This window comes from Motacilla alba, chromosome 1A, assembly GCF_015832195.1.
Source record: "Motacilla alba alba isolate MOTALB_02 chromosome 1A, Motacilla_alba_V1.0_pri, whole genome shotgun sequence".
NCBI classification, from domain to species: domain Eukaryota; kingdom Metazoa; phylum Chordata; class Aves; order Passeriformes; family Motacillidae; genus Motacilla; species Motacilla alba.
This window is the reverse complement of record NC_052031.1, coordinates 18,203,539-18,226,640: the sequence shown is the minus strand read 5'-3', so window position 1 is coordinate 18,226,640 and position 23,102 is coordinate 18,203,539. Positions and strand designations below refer to the sequence as shown.

At 36.5% G+C, this 23,102-nt stretch overlaps 1 protein-coding gene across 4 annotated transcripts in view; it reads left to right on the top strand.

Annotated features, from left to right (window-relative positions):
• BRD1 (bromodomain containing 1) overlaps nt 1-22,393 on the top strand; it is a 60,757-nt gene extending 38,364 nt beyond the window's left edge. The window contains exons 8-12 of one of the 4 annotated variants that reach the window (XM_038154870.1): nt 9,646-9,781; nt 10,949-11,076; nt 12,919-13,028; nt 15,240-15,394; nt 18,194-22,393. In XM_038154870.1, coding sequence (XP_038010798.1) covers nt 9,646-9,781; nt 10,949-11,076; nt 12,919-13,028; nt 15,240-15,394; nt 18,194-18,377 — 713 coding nt within the window. In that variant the 3' untranslated portion in view covers nt 18,378-22,393. Of the gene's footprint in view, nt 1-4,360; nt 4,582-9,645; nt 9,782-10,948; nt 11,077-12,918; nt 13,029-15,239; nt 15,395-18,193 lie in introns of those variants that run through there. The other 3 variants (XM_038154869.1, XM_038154868.1, XM_038154871.1) reach the window with 3 other exon arrangements.
• The last annotated feature ends 709 nt before the right edge of the window (nt 22,394-23,102 follow it).

The window sequence follows — 23,102 nt, the reverse complement described above, 5'->3', positions numbered from 1 at the left end:
TGATGAACACCTGGATAAATGGCAGTGTGGTGCTTTTTTCAAGGCTTGTGAGGTGTGTGCATACATAAGGTACATTATACACTAGTATTCTAGAAATTTTTCTTGGGTCTTAAAAATGTTAATATCTTTGAAAGTGATGTCTTTTGGGTTATTTTTAAGATATTAATTATTAGCACTCAATGTACAATTGCTCTGTTTTCTAAGATGATTATAACCAAATCTTCTGTAATAATAAACAAGTATTTCTGGAAGCCCTTCTGTTTTTCTTGGTGCTTTAGAAACTGTGGAGCCTTTTACTGTATTCTAGTACTGCTTTTTTTAAATTTTTCTCTTTTTTTTAATACTTAGCTCATTTCTTGGCCCGAGTTTGGCTTTGTAAAAAATTAAATGTCATAGTCCCCTATGCGCTTCATTTGTGACATTTAAGACTATTTTTTTCTGTGTGGTGCAGATGGTAAACAGAACTGTGGGATTTATTGAAAATATCTAAAAAGTTAGTGAATTTGGAGATTCACACTATAGTTTTTGTAAGTTGTTCTTAATTTATTGAAGAAGATACTTGCCATAGTGCTGTGGCTGAGTACAGATGACCTACCTTCAAATTAACAGGCTTGGATATGGTGAAGTCCCCTCTTCCCAGATATACAGTGTGTCAAAGTGGATCAAGGGAGCTGACCTGGAACATCATAGAATAATTAGGGTTGGAAGGGGCCTTGAAAGGTTATCAACCCCCCCATACTCACCCACAGGTGTGATTTAAGAGGTGGACAATAGCAAAGGGTAATCCAGTGACTCCAACAGCAGTGTCAGGCTCTGAACCTGGCAGGCAAAAGTGCCAGGCACTTATGGCCTATTCTGCAGTGAGTGGAGAGAGTGGGACAGTTTGCACAGTGTGATTGACTGCAGTTTAGTGTCTCTCAGAGAGGGTTTGTATGTGGATTTGTGGTTTGTGGTGGTTTTTTTCCTTTTCCCCTTTTTCCATGCAGTTGGAACAGATTAGATTATGCATTTGCATGCACAGAGGAATGTCCTTCATGAAGAGTAATTATGGTAGCATGTAGTTGTGCACTGTGTCATACACACAGTCCAGTATTTGGGGATGGTTTAAACTGAATAGCTCTGTGCTGTGTTTCTCATTGTAGTACCCACTGTAGTTTCTTTGGTGTGCACAGGGGAAGTGTACACATTAAGAAGATATCCCATACAAAAAAACATGTAATGGGTAAAATTGAAGTAAAGTTCCTTTGTTTTGTTGCTACCAAAACAGTGGTCATTGGTCATGCTGTCACTTTGACAGGCCATGCTATCCTAATGGGGTAATGCTCCCACTTGGAATTCATTTTCTCTTCTCCTTCCTTTTATTCTGTTTTCTTCCTTGGCTTTTCCTTTTTCCCTTCCCTCCAAAGCTGTAATAATGCTCAGAAATTATTTCCTAACAGCATGGCATTGAAAAAAAATGGAGACTAAAGCAGATGTTGAGAACTAACCTTCATCTGATAAGCATGGTTAACTCCTGAGTTCTCTAAAAAAATTCTGTGTTGAAGAGAAAAATACTTCAGTTCTGAGGGGAAAAAATCAACTATAAATTCATCTGATTAGACACAAAGATATGAACATGCAAGTCAGCCTTATTTTGCCTAAAAATAGCAAGGTTGGGCTGGTATTTAATAGCTCTTGATTATCTTCACTTGAGGATACTTCAAGCACTGTCAGGTTGACTGCATGAGCAGTGAAACATCTCATTTGGTCTTTCCAGATCCTGTTGATGAAGCCAGGAGGAAAATGTTAGGATAGCAGCACTGTTGATTTTTGCTAGGCTGGAATAATTTTTTAGTGTGATGTTTCAGTCTCAAAGGACTCAGGTCATGCACTTCCTCAAGTACTCTGCCAGCTATCACAGAAGGAGGCTGTAAAGCCCTGGATCTTCTATACTGAATCACATGAAGTTTTGATCTCCCAGTCTGAAGTACCTCTCAAGGTAAAAAAGGCCTGGAAAATTAGGACTAGGAATGCAGCTGAGTAATTTACTGAAGTAATTAAAAGATTTACATTTTACTGTGGTGTCCTTTATGTCATCTCAGGAGTGGCAGATCTCTGCCTCGATCTTTCTTTCAAGTAGCAACTTCAGTTTCATTTTCTGTTCCCTATCCTAGAAAGAGGAACAAATTATGCACCAGTTTTCCTAAATAGCTGTAGAAGGCAAATAAATGCTAAATTATTTATTTTTAATAGAATCAGATTGCTGTACCTGCTTACATAGGAGAACTCTGGAGTTTTCTGTTCATCTGTTTCCTTTTCATTGGATAGCATACCTAAAAGTTGTGTTCTCACAATTACAGGGAAACCCTTACTTTCAATGAAGAAAAATCTGTGTAAAATCCTGTAGCTACTAATTTCCAAAAGTTAGCTCCATTCAGGAACATCTTTGTTTAGGAAATGGAGCAGCCTTTCCTTGTAGGTGTCAGGTCCCGCTGGGCTGCTCTGAAAGACTCCTAGGCACTAGGATTTTCATGCAGTGTATTGATAAATAATTATCATACTTTTTCATTATGTAAGTTGTGAATTAAAATAATACATATTGATTTAAGTCTTTAAGAAATCTCTAAAGATTTTTTCATTTATATCAGGATTTTGTAGGTGAGAAAGTAAAAATCTTCAAATGGAAAATGTTTAAAAAATTTGTTTCTTCCATAAGTTTCTTAACTGTTTGGGCATAAATTAGTAAAAAATTAGTAAAATTTTTTACTAATTTATGCTCATAAATTAGTAAAAATTTTTGGAAAAAAGATTCTGATCTTAAATCCTCTTAAGTAATTTTTGCCAAGGTAATTGGAAGCAAATGGTTCTAAATATTACGGACTTTCTATAGTAATTCCTGGGATCCTGAATGATATACCATTGGTCTGTATGTGATTCAGGCACTTAAAGCTTGTTTTCTGCAATCATCTGTTTTACATGTCATAAATTATATAAACCAAAGGTAATTCAAGAATTCAGTTTGTAAAGTTAGTTTTGAATTTTTTAGATTTTGAGTGTGCACTTTTTAATGGCATTTTCTACTCTACTGCTTCATCAGTCTGTACCACTGGAACAGCTGATACTGTCTTAGAAGAAGTTGTAAATTTTTTTTTTTTTTTGAGAAATGTTTCTTCTTGTGTGCTCTTTTTTCATTTTAGAGTTGTCTGGAGTGTTTTCAAACTCCTTCACTAAGGTTGCCTCCCACTTGCATGTTTTAAAATGCCTTGAACAGTCTTCCTACAGTACAGAGATCCTGTTGCAGTGCAGAGCAATGTATGATCCTTATCTTATGGAAGCTGTGGTTATTAAATGGTGATTAGTTTTCCTTTCTGTTGTGTAAATCAGATTTTGCTGTTGGATTAGAGTCTCATCTGATTTGCCAGAGACACTTATTCTCAGATTTGAAGAAAATTAGTAGTGACAAGATGAATTCTTCGGCATTCTTTCGGAACCCGTCAAACAGGCCATTCATTGAGCCACCAAACTGTATTTGTTCTGTGTCACTTAAATCTTTAAAGGTTTAGATTTTCTGGTTAGGATCTTGAAAGGTACTGCTGTTTAGTGTGTAGGTGCCACATCATGGGCTCATACTGAGCTGTCTTTGCTGTCTTTAGCCATGACCAAGTGTTAAAAGCTTTATTTCCAAGGGGACTCTTCACACCAGGCTTTGTACTCTTTGAGTAAATGGCTTCCATTTTGTCTGCATACTGAAGACTGATTTAAGTACTGGAAGCTTTGCTGTGCACTGATATATTCATCTGTGTACTCTGAAAAGAATTGTGTTTAATACTCCTACTGCACTTTAGAATTTACTGTTGGAAGTAACATTTAAAGGGTTTCTCTTAGGGTCTTACACTCTTACTTTTGAAAAAAAACTTAGTGGATGCCTTCCTGTTTCTGCAGTCTGCCCATTTCCGAGGTTTGCATTTTTAAGAATACAGTAACTTTTGATGATTTATTACCTTGAAGTATTCCCTTATCTGTATCTGTGTGCTTATCTCTATATACAAATCCCCCTAAATCAGTGACATCCTCTTTCTTACTCTTACTGGAGGTATTTTAGCTACATTTCTAAACTGTGTTCTTGATGCATATCATGCACATGGAGGTTGTATTCTGTGTTTTCAATGACTTTCAATATTTTCTTTTTCAAGAAAGAGGCCTGAATCAAAGTGAAACTTACGTAGATAGTCGCTTTAGAAACCTTAGGTTTTAGTGATAGAATATGTGGGACATTTGTGCCATCCTCACTGTCTCTGGACACTGCTGTAAGGATGGGTTATTTAATTGAAAGCTCTATTTCCTTTCAGAGAGACTTAATGGCTTTTTCACTGTCTTCCAGGTTCTCATATTAACTAATATCATGCTGGGTATTTATCTCTTTGGATCCTAATTATTTTCTATTATCCTCAACATGGAATGGAATTCAATTAAATGATCATTTTGGAACGCAGAAAGACAATTTCATTTGAAGTAATTAATTTGGATCATGTTGGAGACACCAGCCATCCTTAAAACAAAAAACAAATAGAAATGAACACTCTTGGAGGAAGTCTTTGACACACATGAAACTATGCTCTTCATTCAATATATTGCCCCATTTCCGTAAGTTACAAAGCTGTACGTGTTGTAGTGTATGTGACACACACTGCTCGCACACTTTTGCCAGTCCCAACATTCTTCTTCCCAGAACATGTTCTGTGAGAGCAGATTAGCTAAGAGTGCTACATCTCCATTCTCTTCCCTTCCCCAAACAAACCAGTCTCATCTTCCTTGGAGGAGTGAAACCTACTAGAAAAAAAAAAAAGGGTTTTTTTTAAAATAATGTACACATTTTCCTCTGCTGTATATATATTTTAATGAAGAGTAACATCAGTGGTTCTGGGTAAATGCACAAATCGTGACTGAAAATGAGACTAAATTGTGTTGTAGAAGTGCTGGTGCACTGTGTGCAGTCATTGTTTGAATGCTCCCAGGTGTTTTAGTGGTTGAATCTCAGCCCCTCAGGTCTGGTTTTAGGAGAGCACTTAATCTTACATTTGGATGTGCTTGGTTTTGCATCAAGCTACACATAGTAGAGTATTAATTGCTTTAGAATAATTTTGTGCAAGTTCTGCTTCTTTCTTTTTGTTTCAGCAGAACTGTAAGGTGTGATTACAGTCTGAAATGTACAATTCTGTATTCTGGGGCAGCATTTTGTGCATTCATGGACATGCTGTGCTGCTCTTTGGACTATACTGAGCTTTGTTCCTCTATCATGTTTTCCAAACCTCTGCTCTCTTATGTAAATTACCTTTTCCTGATTCCATTTACTTAGTATGGGCTAAGATTCCAACTTGCTTGATGTAGGTAGTCAGTAAAAGTTTTTTAAATGCAGCCTAAGAACAAACTGGCACCGTTGAGAAAAAGTCAAAACTTTGCCTGATAGATACAGTTTTCAGTGCAGTGAGACACCTGTGGAAAAGTATCAGGCTGATAATCTTTGCTTTACTTTTTTTCTTCTTAGTTAGCATTTCTTTATTTTGAAAATGGTTGTGTTATGCTGTGATTTGCAAGGCAGTAGATTTTCCATGTAAATGAAGTTGAGCTGAAGATTAGAAATGGCAGTAACCCTGCATTTAAGATTGATAGCAGACCTTATTGTTTGAGAATTCCCTTTTTAATTGAAAAAGTTAAGTTCGGCCTCTTGAAAGTGGACTGTTTTTTGAAGAAACTTAGGAACAGAAGGGAGAAGTAAAGGAAATGAACCACTAATTAAAGGCTTTTAGTTTGATCTCTAGGACTTTTGGGGGGAAGAGGAGGGTTGTCATTCAGTGGCATTGATGAGGCAATATGTGTAAGAAGTTTAGTACCTGACATAAAATTTCACTCCATGACTGTAGAGAAAGCTCATTTGATGTAACAAAATCGTGAGCTTGTGGAAAGTTGTAAGCAGGATGAGCTAGGTCTCATGGATTTTCTTTATTTGGCCTTCTTAGTTATATCTACCGATTCTATAAAATGCAAGTTCCTTAAAGCAAATGGAGAGCTTTAGTTTCACTTACTCTAGCAGCCACAGGACATTGGGTGTTTCATGATTCATGGTAGAAAATAGTTTTTTAATGATATAACAGAAACCAAGCTGTGTAGTATATCTGATCTTTTTTTGCACATCAGTGCTACCACCATAAAGCACTTAGGTTTTTTCTGGCAAGTTACAAGATCACTTGTGAACCACTTTATCTATGACTAGATATGAGTGTGTTTTATTTAAAATAAGCCTTGAGGTTTTCCTTTCTTAAAATAATGCCTATTCCTTATACCTTCTGAAACTTGAACTGTATCAACTGGAGTCTCATGGATTGGGTAAGCTCCTGTCATTTGGGGCTTGATGCTCAGGAAAATTACTCCTGCTGATAGATTGCACGTTCTTTGTTTTTCATACTTCCACAAGCAAGAGAGAAATGTGTCCGGGAAGCTCTAAATTCTTTTGCACTTAAGTATTCCTTTTTTGTCAAAAATGTTTTGGGTTTTTTTTCCCCACTTAACCATAGTTTAACCCCAGCTGGCAGCCAAGTACCACCCAGCCACTCTCTCCCTTCCCACTCCTCGGTCCTCACAGTGGGATGAGAATCAGAAAAAGGTAAAACCTCTGGGTTGAGATAAGAACAGTTTAACAATTCAAAAAAAGTAAAATACAATAGTAATAATAATACGAAAAAGGAATAAAACCCAAGAGAAACAAGTGATGTGCAATACTGTTGCACAGCACCCACTAACCAATGCCCAGCCCTGTCCCCCAGCAGTGGTCAGCCCCTGCCAGCCAACTCCCATCATTTTATCTATGAGGCATGGCACTCCATGGTGTGGAATATTCCTTTTGGCCAGTTTGGGTCAGCTGTCCTGGCCACGGTCCCTCACAGCTTCTTGTGCACCTGCTCACTGGCAGAGCATGAGACACTGTAGAGTCCTTAACTTACTGTCAGCACTGCTCATCAACTCAAACATCAGTGTGTTATCAACATTCACATCAAAATACATCACTCACCCCGCTGCTCAGAACAAAATTTGCTCTATCCCAGCAGAAAGCAGGACACCACTGTTAGTAACTATTCTACAGATTGATAAAACATTTTTTACTGTTATCTGAAGTTAATTAAGTGAATAATTAAACTCACAGCTTCTATTTAAACTAGAGTAGGACTGGACTGTCACATCAGAGAGCTGTCTCCATTGCTTTAGTTGCATGTTTCTGCTGTATTCCTTCTTTCTTGACTTCAGCAGTCAGGCAATCACGTGGTTGCTTTGTCCAGTGTGTTGCTGAAAACTGGCTCCTTACCATTTCTTGGTGCTGACTTGTTGACAAAGAAAGACACCATTACCAGGGACTGAGAGTGCCAAAATGTCCATTTTGGTGACAGTGAAGTCATAAACTGATTGAAATAATAAAAATATTAAGCCCCTTTTGTCCTGGGTGCGCATGTACAAAACCAGTGTATGTAACCAGAGATAAGCATCCAAGTCACCTTTGGCTTATAGATGGATAAATGTTTTGCACATGCTCTTAATATAGATACTTCTTTCCAATTTCACAGTCCATTGGGAATGTGAACTGTGCCCTTGTTCTGGCAGCAATCATTACTTGATCTGTCTTCCTGTTTAAAATTCAGTCTGTGATCTGACTTGTTTCTGCTGATAGCTGCTTCACATTAGCCTGAGCGATAACTTGAGTAATGTGTTTCCAGCTTGTGGCAGGATGAAACCAAAATAGTTTATACACCTCACTTGAAAGATAAATCTGACAGGATATTGAAGAATAACAAGTAATTTTTGCAGAGACGTAAGAGATGTCCTTTGCAGAATGTTTTTTTTTAGCTTTTCATTTCAAATGCCATGTGAAATATACTGTGATAACTTAAATTCCCCTGTACACTTTTTCATGAAGCATGCTCTGTTTCAGCACAGTCTAAGACTCAATTCCTCCTTAATCTGCAGATATTTTTATCAACTTGCTGAAAGTGAGAACAAGATTAATTAATACTATTGATGAATAGTTTGGTGCTTGTCACTCAGGACAATGGCTGCCTTTATCATTTTTCTTCTGTTGGAAATCAAAGGCAAATATAGGAGTTACAAAACAAACACCCTTGAATGAATATTTACAGTGTAAACTAAATGACAATGAAAGAGAATGCTTATATGTAAATCTTTCAGAACCTTGAGTTAATATACTCCATTTTCTCTTAAAAATCTGAAATTGTGTTGATAATCCAAGTGGAAGGTCTCCTGGAGTGGAGGGGAAAAACCCTGTAAGTCACTATATGGAAATGCTTGAAAAATTACTGGATTGTAAAAAGTAACTTGCAAAGCTCAAGTTCCTTATTTATCAGCCTCCTTTGTCTTTGTACTAAACAGACTGGAAGAATCAATACAGGGAGTTCTGCTGTAATTGTTTTAGTAAAAGGCTCTGTGGGAGGGGCATATGAAGTTACATAGCCTAGTTTGACTGTGTCCGAATGTACAATGGTCATGATGGCCTTCAAGTCTTTGGTAGTGGTGAGGATGGCTGGGATGGGTAGGTCTTTCTTGTGTTGGGAGTGGTATGCCCAGAATTTGATTTGTTTTAAAGTATTGTTCTCTTCGTAGCCTGCAGTTTGCAGTGGCTGACTGCAGGCTGGTACCATTGCCTTTAGTTGAGTGCATTTCTGATTGTATTCTAGAGTCACTGTGGGATTCTTTCCTTGTTAGTCCTCATGTCCACACCTCCACACACACTCCCACACACCCTGGAAAGTCTTCAGAATGCTATCTTAAAACTTTTCATTTGCCTCTTTAATCAAGTATAGAAATGGCTTAATAAGGACCATACTGTTTGTATAACAAACCCAGAGCCAGGTTATCCATCAAGTAAGTGGATTGTAATATAAAAGCCTTTTTAATGTTTTCATTACAATTCTGGAGTTAAAATGTAATATCCTTTGATGTACATAAACTCTTGTTAGGGGAAGGCTAATTAAAAATAGTACCATGCATATTATTGGTGACAGAAGACAGTCATCATTGTGTCAGTCAGTCTGAATTTACTAAAATGGAATGACTACCAGGAAGAATTAGATAGTGTCATGGAGAAGTACATATCAGTCTTTACTTCCAGTGCTTGAAAAGGATTTTAATGATTATAGCATTGCATTGAAACTTGGTAATCTGCCTGATTTGTAACATCTTTTCTTGTTGTTTTTTTTTTTTTTCTACTTAACTTTTGCAGCGTGATTGTTTTAATAGCTGGAAACATTACTGCAAAGACTGATTTGCAACTCCTATTAGTATTTCCCATGTTACAATCTCAGCTTGCTTTTTTTTGGTACCTTACCTAAGGGTTCATCCTGTTTTTAAAATCTGGACAACAGGAACTTCCTATTTGTAATACTTCCTTGAAATTACATATTTTAATATGTAATACTGTAATTGTAATATTGTGTAACATATGTAATACATTGTAATATATGTTAATATTCACATACTTTTTAATCACACTAGAATACTTGAAGAACAAAACAATAATGATACATTGTGTTAATACAAAAGGTTGTTAATGAAAATGGTGTGGTTTCCAGTTTGATGCAGTTTATTTTTTGTGTTATGCTGCAGGTCTGTCAAATGGTTTTGGAGATGAAAGTAAAGAGAGAGCATTAGATGATACTCCAGGAAGAAAAGTTGAACCTCGTCGCCGCTGTGCATCAGAATCTAGTATTTCATCTAGTAACAGTCTCTTGTGTAACTCAAGGTAAAACTGTAAATATGAAATACAGATTTGAGACTGGATGTATCAGTTTTCTATAGTGCTTGTGACCCACACTGGAGGATTGCATACATTTTGGAAAAAAGAGTATATTTCAATTTTCTCAGTTATGTCAGATCCAAGATACCTTTCAGGATTGGTGGGATTCTTCTGCTGAATTCAGGTTATTGCAAACCCAGGCAGTTACATTTTTAAACTGACTGTGCTTCTCTTGCTCTGTAAAGATACAGATATGTTTTTGCATATAGTATCTTGGCTTAATTACCTTCCTAATCTGGAGCACTAAAAATGTGCGTGTTTATTTTTGTGAGGGCAAGAGAGAAGTAACTTACAAAGCAGAGTCTTGTACACAGGAAAGGTAGTTTGATAGCTTTGGAACTGTAGGTTGTGAGTCTGTGGGTTGCTGGGTAGGTACTACAGTGCTGATAGTAACTCTGTATCGAGTCTGTGGTTAAAGGCAGGACTGTCAGAATGGACACTTGTGCCACCATTGATGTCTCCATCACCTGTGGTGTATCTTCTGAAAGAACACTGATTTCTGGGTGAAAGGTGGCTATGTCTGGAGACATAGCCCATGTCCTGGCCTATGAGGATGGGACATACAGGAGAGTATAGGGTAAATCTGTTAGACAGAAAAAGAGGACTTTATTCATGTGTTCAGGTAAAGAGAATGGTGTTAATGCAGTCATGTCAAACAGGCTTTCAGAAACAAAGAGAATTTAATATTGCATCTATTTTAAATGTGATATTCTGGATTAAATTATCAGTATAATTGTTGTTCAGATTACATGATTTCTTGAAAAAAACTCAAGTGTATAGAAAACAAATTTCTTATTTTGAGTAGAGAGATTTCATAATTGAAAGACTGGAATTTGTAGTGAAAAATTAAAGAGAGAATAGTTGTGTTTTCTGTGTAGTAGAACTGTTAGAGCACTGGAACTGTCTTTTGCTGATAACCAGGCAATTCTGTGTATGAAAATAATCACAGCTTTGGCTTTTATATTGTTTGTATTTGTTACTAAAAATATTTTTAAAGCTTGCTCCACTGATTTGATTCCGAACTGATGAAATTTAACTTCTCATTGAAAATTTTGATTTATATTGAACAATGTTAATTATCAAGTAATGGTTTTAATAATAATACTTTTGTAGTTTTAGTCTTCCGAAGTGTGGGAAAGGTAAACCTGCCCTGATACGGAGACACACACTGGAAGATCGAAGTGAGCTGATATCATGCATTGAAAATGGAAACTATGCCAAAGCAGCAAGAATTGCAGCTGGTAACTATAAATAATGGAATTCTTAACAGTATTGTATAATTTTTTCCATTTATTTGACAGATTCTAACATTCTTATTTTTACTGCTTAAATACATTAAACCCTTCTGAAAGTGTTATTGATATCCTTCCAGAAACTACTGAATTCTGCTTTTGACTCTTAAAGACTTTTTAAAGAATAGCATCTGACCCTGATTTTGATTAATTTTCTCTCCTTACTTGGGGAAATAAAGAGGTTTTGAAATAAAAAGAGAATATGAGTTTTCTTTTGCAGATCTTGTAAAAGAAAAGTAGTAATCCTCTGTGCTAGATTAGTAACCCCTTACTACCATGTGGAATAAACTCTGACTAGGAAGAATTCTGAGACTCTTACTTGTATGTACACCTGAGAAGTCTCTGAGTCCAGCTGCATGCATCCTGTCAGCTTGTGTATGATTTTCTATTCAGCATTAAAATACCATTTTCTTTGCAGCTGAGAATAGTGTAGATTTCTTTCTTGTTAGCTGTCCTGAAGAAGAGAACTTGAACTGTTTTTATGTACCAGATACAGTTCTACATACTTATTTTTTGAAACAGTCTGTAAATGAAGGATTAATTAATTGAAACCCTCTTTCTAAATTACATGTGAATACTTTACAAACTGTTACTACCAGTGCAGAGAAACAGAACTTACTGTGCAGAATGACTGAACTAATTTTTTAAAATGTGATCACTTTAAATACTTTTTCATGGTATTTCTACTTTTAAAAGGTCTTAAACCACTTTTTCCCTCTGGTATGTTTCTGTAATGTCAAGCTAGAACATGTATCTGCATGCCACCTTTCATTATAAATAAGCAATGTCCATTTGAAATGCACTTTCTCTCTGCAGTAAGAATTGCCTGACTGCTGAAAGTGCAGCTGCAGCCCCTGAACTGTATCTTGGTACCAGGTTTCCCCATACAAGAAGTGCTGTCTGACCTTTACAGCCTATGAACTTGGATAACTTTTCCCCCTTTGATCACCACCCCCAGTTCCATCTTGAGGTTGTAGCTCACTGTCTTCTGATCAGTCTCTGGATTGTATCTAGGGGGACCAGTTGTGGTTTTGGTTGACTGAAAGGCTTACACCTGTCTCAGGCTTCAGTCCATTGCTGAGCAGCAGAGAAGAAAATTGATTCTGCTAGAAATGCACAGTAACTTAAACTCAGTTGTTCGTTACCCTGCTTTTTGAGAAGAAATAAAACACTAATGCTGTTGCCTGGAAACCTGTTGACATTTTTGAACTTGACTGCAGGAAAGGGCAGGGCAGAGAGACCAAGAAAACTTGTTAAAAATAAATGGAAATCAAAATGCAGGTTAGAATTTAGGCATAAGAATTGAAAGGTGTACCAGTATTGTTAAGTTATGAGGTGCTAATCTCAGTGTGGGTATCCAGTTATCCAACACTTGAAAATATATACCATGCAAATTGCATCTTGAAAATCATCACCTGTGACAGGACTGTCATCACAGTAAAAGAAACTTATTTGAAGTACCATAATTGTATGTTTTCTTTGGACCTTTTTCAAAGGGAAAGAGTTATTGGAATTTGGCAAACACTTCCTAAGAACTAAGATGTTTTAGATATGCTATTTCTAGAAGTGTCTAAACTCTTGTTCTTTATCTGTTGACTTGGAAAAAAAGTATTAGTATCATGTAAAGAGCTCTTATGAATACTACCTTGTTTTTACTGGTATGTGTGTGAAAGTTGGTTATTAGTATTTGGATTCTAAGGATCATGAGCTATTGATTAGGAAACCAAGAACTGCAGATTTGTCTGAGGTTTCATTCTGGAACATTTTAATTTTATATTTCTTTGTTCTTAGAAGTTGGGCATAGCAGTATGTGGATTTCAACTGATGCTGCAACATCTGTTCTTGAGCCTCTAAAAGTAGTATGGGCCAAATGCAGTGGATATCCCTCTTACCCAGCTCTGGTAAGTGCCCAGATGCCCAGAAGTACAGTAGTAACTGTTTCTGGTCTGAAAACACCATGCACAAACTTGAGGTAATTGGTAAATTCCCATTCAGGTTGAATAAAGGTGGCTTATTCTGCCCTCTTTACTATGCACTGAGTTTTTAAAGTTACTGCAATACCAGATTTTGAGTCAATAATTTCTGCTACCCCGCCAGCCCTTTGAGGTGTGCAATACTCCTGTGTAGTGCAGCTCAGCCTCCTGCAGCCACTTGCTCCCTGTAGATGGGGAAGGAGTCAGAAAGAGTGCAAGTGAGAAAACTCTTGGGTTGAGATAAAGACAGTTTAATGTCTTAAAGACAAGAGAAAGCAAAAGCCATGCAGACAAGCAAAGGAAATTCATTCACCACTTCCCATGGGCAGCAGGTGTTCAGTCATCCCCAGGAGCACAGGGCTCCTTTACATGTGACTTGGGAATACAAACCATCACATGGAATGTCCCTTCCTTCCTCCTTTTTCCCCCCAACTCTATATACTGAGCATGATGGATGCTCCTTAGGGATGGACTATCCCTAAGGTCAGTTGGGTTCAGCTGCCCCAGCTGTGTCTCCTCCTGACTCCTTGTGCACCCCAGCCTCCTCCCTGGTGGGGGCAGTGTGAGAAGGAGAAGAGGCCTTGACTGTGTAAGCACAGCTCAGCATTACCAAAAACATCTTTATATTGTCAATGCAGTTTTCAATCCAAATCCAAAACATAGCCCCAGACCACCTGCTGTGAAGAAAATTATCTCTATCCCTGCTAAAACCAGCATACTTGTTTCAATAGTCTTTGTTTCTACATTATATATAATTTCTGCTGCAAAATTAGTATAAAAATACTCTCAATGATGCAGCTTATTAAAGAAACAAAAAACTCAATAGCTGGAATAAACTGACTGATTGCAGCCAATTGTGAATGATGTACTGGCATCTTAAAGCTGTTGTTAATGGAGGAAATATATATATATGTGTGTGTGTTAATAAAGGAGAAGCAGACACAGTTCTGCTTACATCAAAGCTTGTAGAGGAAATATTGATGAGGTGTTTGGCTTTAGGCCTTTGGGGTTATATGATCAGTGCATACACTGGCTTGATTTAGATACGAGTCTGGACAATCACACCTTTTAAAAGATATGTGTGTTCTAAAGACAACGTGAAATGTAATCATACAGAGACAGGTTAAAACCTCTGGAGGTGGCATTCAGAGCACTTGAGTTTTCACCCACCCTCAGTGAGTGACTCAGACACTTGGGTGAGATGCTGAAAATGTGATGATTGTCTCTTGAAAGATGTTAGCGCTAGATTTAAACTGATGAATACCAAAGGGTTCCTCTTCTGCCTTCTCCTTTGTATCAGCATTGGTGTTTCTGAGAGTGGGATAAGTTAATTGAGGAGTCAAACCTTCTTCAAGAGAAGAAAAGTCTTCTGATTTCTATAAGCTCCCCACAGTATTAGCTTTCTATTAATTTATTTCCTAAAGTCAGTTTGCTGTGGATTAAGATTGGTGCCAGCGTGGATGGTGGAAAAACAACAGGAGTTCATAGAGTAGGGGGTGGGTGGAACAGGCATGGAGGAAAAACCTTTCTTTGAGTGGAAACCAAGCACTTCATAATGCTCTGAGCTGCCTGCAAAGGAGTTTCTCCATCAGGATGGCTAGTTTAACATTAGCAGCATATTCCCTCTCTCCCTCAAGTTTTGTTTAGAAAGATTTGTGACTTAACTCCATGTTTTGCTGAAGACTGAGTCATTAAATTGGATATGCAAGATATTTGAAAGTTACACCTTTCTTTGGTTTTGTTTTTAAATTGTTGCTCCAGAGTTTGAGTATGGAGCATGTATTTTACTGAAATACTTATACCTTAACATAGGTTGGTTCTTTAGGGTATATGAATTTAAAACCCTAAAATTTGAGGCCAGTTACAGCTTCTACAAATCGTGGTTTGACTTTTTCCTTCTAAAACCTGCTTGTCAGTCTCAAAGTTGTACAAATGGAATTCAAATGGGACTTTCTGCCACTAGGTCTCCACTATGCCTAGTCAGCTTATATCAAAAAGTTGAGCGTAACACAAAGTCAGTTTATGTCCATTGGCTGTTGAGTTTATTATTTATTTCTTGTTAACTGAATTTGTAATACCATCTTAAAATGAATTACATAATTTTAAAAATGAGGAACTGTCCTCTCTTCTCTCTTACAGATTATTGACCCTAAGATGCCTCGTGTTGCTGGCCATCACAACGGTGTTACTATACCAGTGCCACCTCTGGATGTACTGAAAATTGGAGAACAAATGCAGACCAAATCAGATGAGAAACTATTCTTAGTACTATTTTTTGACAACAAAAGAAGTTGGTATGTTATTGAAATGTATTGTTTGATGCAGTGACTTAACATTTTAAGAATCTGTAACTTTGGTCTAGAAGAAAATGGAAACATTATTTTTCCATAAATATAATTCCTATGGAAGTATAAACTGTAAGGTTAAAATTTCATGTTTGAGTCTATTTTTGGACCAAGGTATATATCATCACTGAAAGAGACCTTTTTATTGTCAGTTTGGAAAAAAGTATTTTAAGTCATTAAATAGTCTTTTTTATTTATAAGCGACTTTCATTTATTGACCTGATGAAATTGCTTCATTGCTTCATAGGTTTTTGAAAAGTAATAGTCTAACATTTATCTCTATTACCCTTCATCATTGCTTTCTGAATTACAACACTTCTTCCCCCAGTCTGCTCAAGTGCATTTTCTTTGAATTTTTAACCTCTCTTTAATTCAATGCTTTATTAACACTTTCATTTGAAGTTCTTAAGCTTTTCTAATTTTTTTTTCATTAAACCTTCCCTATTTCCATTTATTTTGGCATCAGAAATATGCTGTGCAAAGCCTGAAGGAGAATAGTTCACACAACAAAACATTCTCTTTCCCTCCCCCATGGTCCTCGGTTTTAGGGCTGGTGGGGTTTTACTGGGGAGGTAGGAGGAGACACACAAGGTTTTTTGGTCTTCTTTTGGTTGTTAGGGTTGTTTTTGGTTTTGCTGGGTTTTTCCTAGACATGGAAGCTTCTCATCTACCTTTCATCAAACTATGTATTTCTTTTCTATGTTCTCTGTAGACCCTCTCCTCTCCTAGTTTCCATATAGGTCAAGCTAACTGGTGATCTGTCCACATCTCGTTTTTCTCTTGAATTTGCTTACTTTTAGCTATCAGTTTCCTCTTTAGAGGATTATATGTGGCATTGAGTGATGCTGCCATTCTCCTGACTCCCTCTGTGCCAGTACACTGTCACTTAAATAAATTTCTGCTTAAAATTTATAACGGATGTTTGCTCTTCTTCCCCTTAGATTTCTTGGCATAATTTTTCTGTTCTTCAGTTATTTTCTTAATTAATTGGTACTTTGTCTTAATTATCTTTGTTCAGTTGTTCAAGATTCCATAAGATCCTGCATTTTTCTGCCTTTGTTTGCAGAGAACATCTGCATTTAAACATATTCAGTCTTGTTTCTCTTTTTTTTTTGCCTCTTACTGGTATTGCCAATGTAATGCATGTTTTCCCTGGTCAGTGTCGTAATAGTTGCTCTGATTGCCTCTTGATATGGGGAGTCCTCTGCAGCTTAAACTTTTCTGATTAGTCTGTATATGCAGGTGGTCCTAAATCATGTAAATATTGTGCATGGTCTCTAATGGGTACTCTGCACAGATGTACAGGAAAAGATTCAGTATTTCTTCCAGCCCCTTTCCTTCCCTCCACCCTGACCCCACCAACTTGTCTTGGTAGTGATTTTTTTATTGTGATTTTTTTGGCACTCAGAATTCTATCTGTGTTGTGTCTCTTTTAGTCTTGAACCCCTGTTTGTGATGTTCATTCAATTGCACGGTGTCTGTGCCTGTCACCTTCATTCTGTGATACCAGTGTCTATCCCCTGTGGATTTTCATATTTGTTTTTTTCTTCTTCCCTGCTTATATCTGGAGGACTTGCAAAGCTTTCTTTAAAAAATACCTTCTTAAAACTTCCTCTGATCTGTATTTAAACTGATAATGGTTAGACTGAGGCCTTTCATGCTGTTATCCTACTGTCTGTGTCCTTGTACTGACTTCATATTTTATTTCAGTGTGTATGCTCAATACAATAGGGCTCTAAGAGTCCTTCAAGAAAATGAAAATATTTCAATAGCCAATTCTATTTATTTAAAAGAAAAATTTTAAAGTTTTGACTGTCTGATTTCCTGTTAGTTTGGCTTCAAATGGTTTCCCTCCCAAACTAATGTTTTTACACAAAAGGAGGGCTTCTGCCTTTTGCAGGATTGGGATTGCAGACTACAGTAACATGTCTTAAATACATTCATGAATTGATCTAATTTTTGTTTTCCTCAATGTCTGTAACTTTGGAAAACAGGATTACAATCAACCTTTATGAAAATTACATAAATTCAATTTATACTTTTAAAGTAAATATTTAGAATGCTTTAACTAGAAGAACAGGATGTAGAGCTTTTTCCATTATCACTCCTCCATTGAAGAATTTGAAGATCTTTATGGAGCTTGAAACAGAAAAGTACCCTGAATATGGAGCTAGTGGGATTTCATACTGCAGGGTGAAAGCATGCTGAAGCAGAACTTCCTTGCCAGCTTAGCTTTCCCCATAATGAACAAATCGAGATGCCTGAAATGTAAGGCAAAAATCCATCATCTGCATACTCCTTGTAATAATGGAAGGGAAAGAGTGAGGAGAAACAATAGTGTGTCAGGTGAACCTTGAGCCATGTCCATTGTTAGTTGCTGCTGCCTGTTCTTCAACTGCATCAGTATTTTAGGCTAAGTATTTTCTGTTGAAAAACTTAATATAAATTTAAATTAATATACTTATATACTTAAATTAATATACTTATATAAATTAAATACTTAATCACTAAGTACATATCACTGAATGCATTCTCTGTTTTATGGAAGAGATTTTCTTAATATTTCATGTTCTTTAAATATTTAATGCAAGTAAGCACTATCTTAAAAGGTCTTTTATTGTTTTATTTAAGGTGGTAAAGCTGATCTGTGATATGAGAAACATGGCATAGTAGCCCTGACACTTCTGGACAGACTTCTTGATTTTATTCTGTATTTAACAGATACATTTTTTTACCCTTTTCTTACAGGCAGTGGCTTCCCAAATCCAAAATGGTTCCCCTTGGGATAGATGAGACCATAGACAAGTTAAAAATGATGGAAGGACGGAACTCGAGCATACGTAAAGCAGTAAGAATTGCTTTTGACCGTGCTATGAATCACCTGAGTCGAGTCCATGGAGAGCCAGTCAGTGACTTCAGTGATATTGACTAACAGAGATTCTCTAGCAAGGCATGAAAAATACCAGAGACTTGAACTCTACTAATGAACCTCTTTGTCTAAAAGAATGTATTGAAGATACAACCCCTTAATTGTTGATTCAGTGGCTGAGTTCTGCAAACTTGAAATAGTTGAGCAATTCTTCTAAATCACCATTGCCATATTGATTAATTATTTTATTGTGTTGTAGATTGGAGGATTTTCCACTAAACCTGTTAAAATGTCTTGTTCATAGTGTTCATAATTGTACATAAATGTATATTCAACACTTAACTTATTCTGATTTTAGAAGTAGCTCCTTAATTCCTTTTATAATTTTGTTGGGGAGGGAATTGGTTTTTGTTTTTTCCATGCTTTTTACTTTTTTTTTTTTCTTTTTCTTTCTTCCTGAGGTTAAGTTACCTAAGCACCATCTTCCAGCTTGAGGTGTTTAGTGGATCTTAAAGCCTAATATCAAAATGGCATCAAATATATGTTTGCCTAAATCATATTACAGTATGGTGCTGCTTGTATCATTTCTTCCTTGGTCTGTAGCTTCTGAAAAAGACTTCTGAATGTTTGTGTAAATTGTTGCTTTTTGCACAAAGTACCACATATTTAAGATTGATGTAAATTTACAATTACAAATATGTATTTTAAGAAAGGAAGTTGCGTTATTTTGGAGGGTACTTTGTGAGAAAGACATCAATAAAAATGATACTATGTACATCACTTGCAAATCACCAAAAACACTCCATTGTTGCCCAAAATGACTTAAGGTTGTTACTGTTTTAAACAAACCTGGCTTAAAGCCTGCAAGCACATTATTTCTTTCAAAACCATATCCCATTTATCTCCCATTGGTTTAATTCTGTTGATATGTGTGCCTCCCTGTGTTTTATTTATTGTAGAAAATGTATTAATTTGCTTTATAATGAAAAATAAAATTGACAAATATATTGATATGCATTTTTATACAGGCACATGAGAAGACAACTTGCTTTGGGAGAAAAATGTATTGGAAATTGTATAAAATAACTCGATGGTTTGTGTGTAATTCGGTTTTTTGGTAACTTGTAATCTTTTGTTTCCAATGAGGGGATTTATGTAACTTTTAATTTAGAACACTTTGGTAGCAATAGAAACTTTGGATACATTTTTGTATGGTACATGTGATGTATATAGAATTAGTACTTTATTTTTATTTTTAAGAAGTAAAGCATTATGTTTGGGCAGGGGAAAGAAGGAGGGTGGGTTTCCAGAACTGCATTTTTATATTAAAAAGAAAAAAAAATAAAGTCAAGATATTGATTGTTGTAGCTACTTTATTCCTACCTTCACTGAGATACTGAATTTGTAACAATGAAAATGGCAAGGTATGTTTGCAATGTGATTTATAATGGCTCCATTATTTATAAATGCACTGTGTTTGAACTCTTTTTTGCAGTGATATCGTAAATACTGTACCGAGTTATATAATATGAAACACCAAATAATGCATATGAATGCACGAAGTATTTATGCCCAGCTTTTTTATAAAGGATTAGCAAATACAGCAAAACCAATACTTTTTAAATCTTTTTTTTAAAACTTCATTGAATAGCATACTTCATTGTTAAACCTGCTTGAATCTTTATTTTAAAGGGACAATTACTTTTTAAATAGTTTTTAATGTTTTTATTCTCTATTGTTTGTAATACCCCCGTAGAAGCTTGAAATAAAATTTCTTTCTCAACTGTAAGTTTTGTCCTGAATTTAGCCCCTGAGATTTTGCTGCAGTGCCCATTTTCTTACTCCATGACTGAGCTGTTGCAGAGGCGCTGGGCCAAGAAGCTGAATGTTCTCCTGAGGCACCCAGCATTGTCCTTGGTGAGCCCTTTGCACAGGAGGTGTTCCAGTTAGCTGAGACCAGTCGCCTGCGATGGACCCTGGTGATTAGGGATGAGTTGGATAAATTTCACAAATGATCAAGCAAACAGTTTTTTCAGACTTGACAGCAGACACAGCTTTAGAGAGAGCAGTGATGGCAAGTACCCTGCAAGGACCGTCACTGAGGTGTGCTGCTCTGATGGCCACAACAGCCACATCAGTTAGAAAAATTACAGTCTGGTTGTTTGCATTTAATATAATGACTTCAAGGATCTGACATATAATCATGCTTTTCTTTAAAGGGACTGGAGCCTGCTTTGGGCAGTGTTGAGACAGTAGAACCACTTGTCATCATTAGCACTCTGTTAAGGGTATTAAAAAACATAAGCTGCATCAGATTTTATTTCAGGCTGGTTCCACAAAATGTACTCAGATTTTGTATGTGTAAAACTAGCTAATGATTCACAACCTCATTTTGGTGCACAGAGAAATAGGCCTTTTTTCTGTCTTGGACCTTGGAAAGCTGAAATGCAGTTACAGCCGAAGTTGGAAGATGGCAGTACTTGTGTGATAAGGATGTTGATACCTGTGAAATACAAAGTGCCAGTAAAAATGAAAGCACAGAGTGACAAAATGATTCTTCAGAAGGCTTCCCACGTTCTCAGTTGCCTCGCACACGAGCAACATTGCAGGGGGGAAAAGAGTTCATTTTTGCAATTGTATTTGAACTTTTTTAAAAATCACATTGTCAGGGAAAGCTCTAAATTCTAGTTTGAATTTTGCTCTGACTTCTGAGTTTTATTTTATGACTTTTCTGTTCAGAGATGGTTTCATCAGTTTTTGGAGAAGGAAAATGTGCTGCCTTCATCTTACATTGGACTCTATGCACTTATGAGAATTATGCACTTATGAGCTGGAAAACTACTGATTAAAAGAAGTTTGTTAAGTATCCTGAAAAAGCAGGCTGCATCGCCTTCTGATGAAACTCACACGAAAGGCTCATTTATTTTTGTTTTGGTTATGTGGTGGAAACTGTCCCAGGAATTCTTCCTTGACCCTGTGAGAGGAGGCTGCAGCAGTGTCAGTTGCTGTTCCCATACTCTTGTGATGGAGTCCAGTATCATCTAGTGGCTCTTGAGATTGGGTTAAAGTTTAAAATAATTACTCAGAAATAAATCAACAAAATAGAGTGGAAATTAGTATTCTAATGGAGAGAAAAGCCGGAACACCACATGAAGCTTACCAGCTTCTTGGGGAGTGTTACAGTTATAAGTTCAGGGTGTAAGTTTGCACATTCAATGCTCAGTTCTGGTGTGATCATTTCCTGTTAATAGAAGTGTGAGACCTACATCATCAGATGAAACAATGTGAAAATGTCTTTTATTGTATCAAAATATGAACAATTATTGTATAAGTATTTGGGGGGGAAATGTGAATAGAGAATAATGTTTTTTTTAAAAAAAGTTTGTTACCGATGTCTGATTTTTTTGGGGAATGTTTGTTGTGATTTTCTGTCTTTTACACTAGAGGGAGCAATGCACACAGACCATCAACATCTACAAAATAAGTATTCAGTTTTTTGTTTTCAAAATGCTTCTGTGAAAACTTACTGTTTGTAAACAGTAAGTCTTTTTTGCTTCTAGTGTTTCTAGTCCATCCAAAGTAGCTTTCTCTGTTCTTGCTGCAAGTGGGCTGATTCAGGAATGCTTAATTTTAACTCGAGCTACAACGAAGTACAAATAACTGGATTTTCTGGCTCTCATGTCTCAAGTGACAGATGAGTAACTTCTTACACTTTTATTTAGTTGTTGATTTTCTTTTCACAGTTGCATTCTGTACTGTTAGAAAATGACTCAAAGGTGGTTGCTGCTGGTAGCACAGTGCAAGTCAAACACATCCATTAACAGAAATATTCACGTTTGGAGGTGAAGGTTCCAGGTGAGACAGTTTCTCTGTCCTGTAGCCTGGCAAGGGGAGGTTGTCTTGAGGATGTGTGCTATGGAATCAAATAAATTCATCTCAGTCTTTTGATCATATGGATAAAGGTTCTTGTTATGAGAGAACAAACTTTATCACTCCCACTATATTATAACAGAAAATACAGAAGTGAAATGGAAATGGAGGAGACATTTACAGTCCACATCCTTAGTACCTCTGGGTTACCTTGTTGAGATTTTTGTTTAATATTCAGTTCCTGTGACTTGCCTCTTTTATCAGTTCTTCCTTGAAAGATTTATTTCCTCTAAAACTTTTAATGTAGAAAAGGAGTAAATTCAAGGTAATGGAAGTTTGGAAAATAGTATTTTGGAATAGCATGAAGTTAAAAAAACTTTTTTTAAAACTTTTTGGAGTTGGTATGTGATGGGAAGGGGCTGTAAATTTCTTTTTACCTGCCTACTGATTCAACTTTTATTGGCTGTGCGCAGAAACTGCTATCAAATCTCTGATGGTCAGGAAAGAAAATACAAGATGTCAGCAGCTGTACTTTAACACTATCAATGATCTTTTTCCATTGTTTCTATGTGTTAAACCATCAGTGCAGTGATTGCAGTCACCCCATTCTATTTTCTGCTTATACTGCATGGAGAGAGGCAACAGAATAAGAATTTTCCTTTTTATAATTTCAAATATTCTTTAAATTTTTTAATTAATCCCCATGATATCACATATCTTCTCATCACACTGCTGCTCTGCTGCCTTTGTGCTGTTCTGCTGCTTTTTATTTTCACAGTTCCTCTAAGCTCAGCTCATTTTTTGGTTGTTTTGATCTGTTTTGAAGTCTTCACTGCACCAAGCCAGCACTGTCAGCAAACCAGGGAGGTCTCCAGTTACTGGGCTAAAGTGGCTGAAGTCTGGCTACACAGAGAGGTC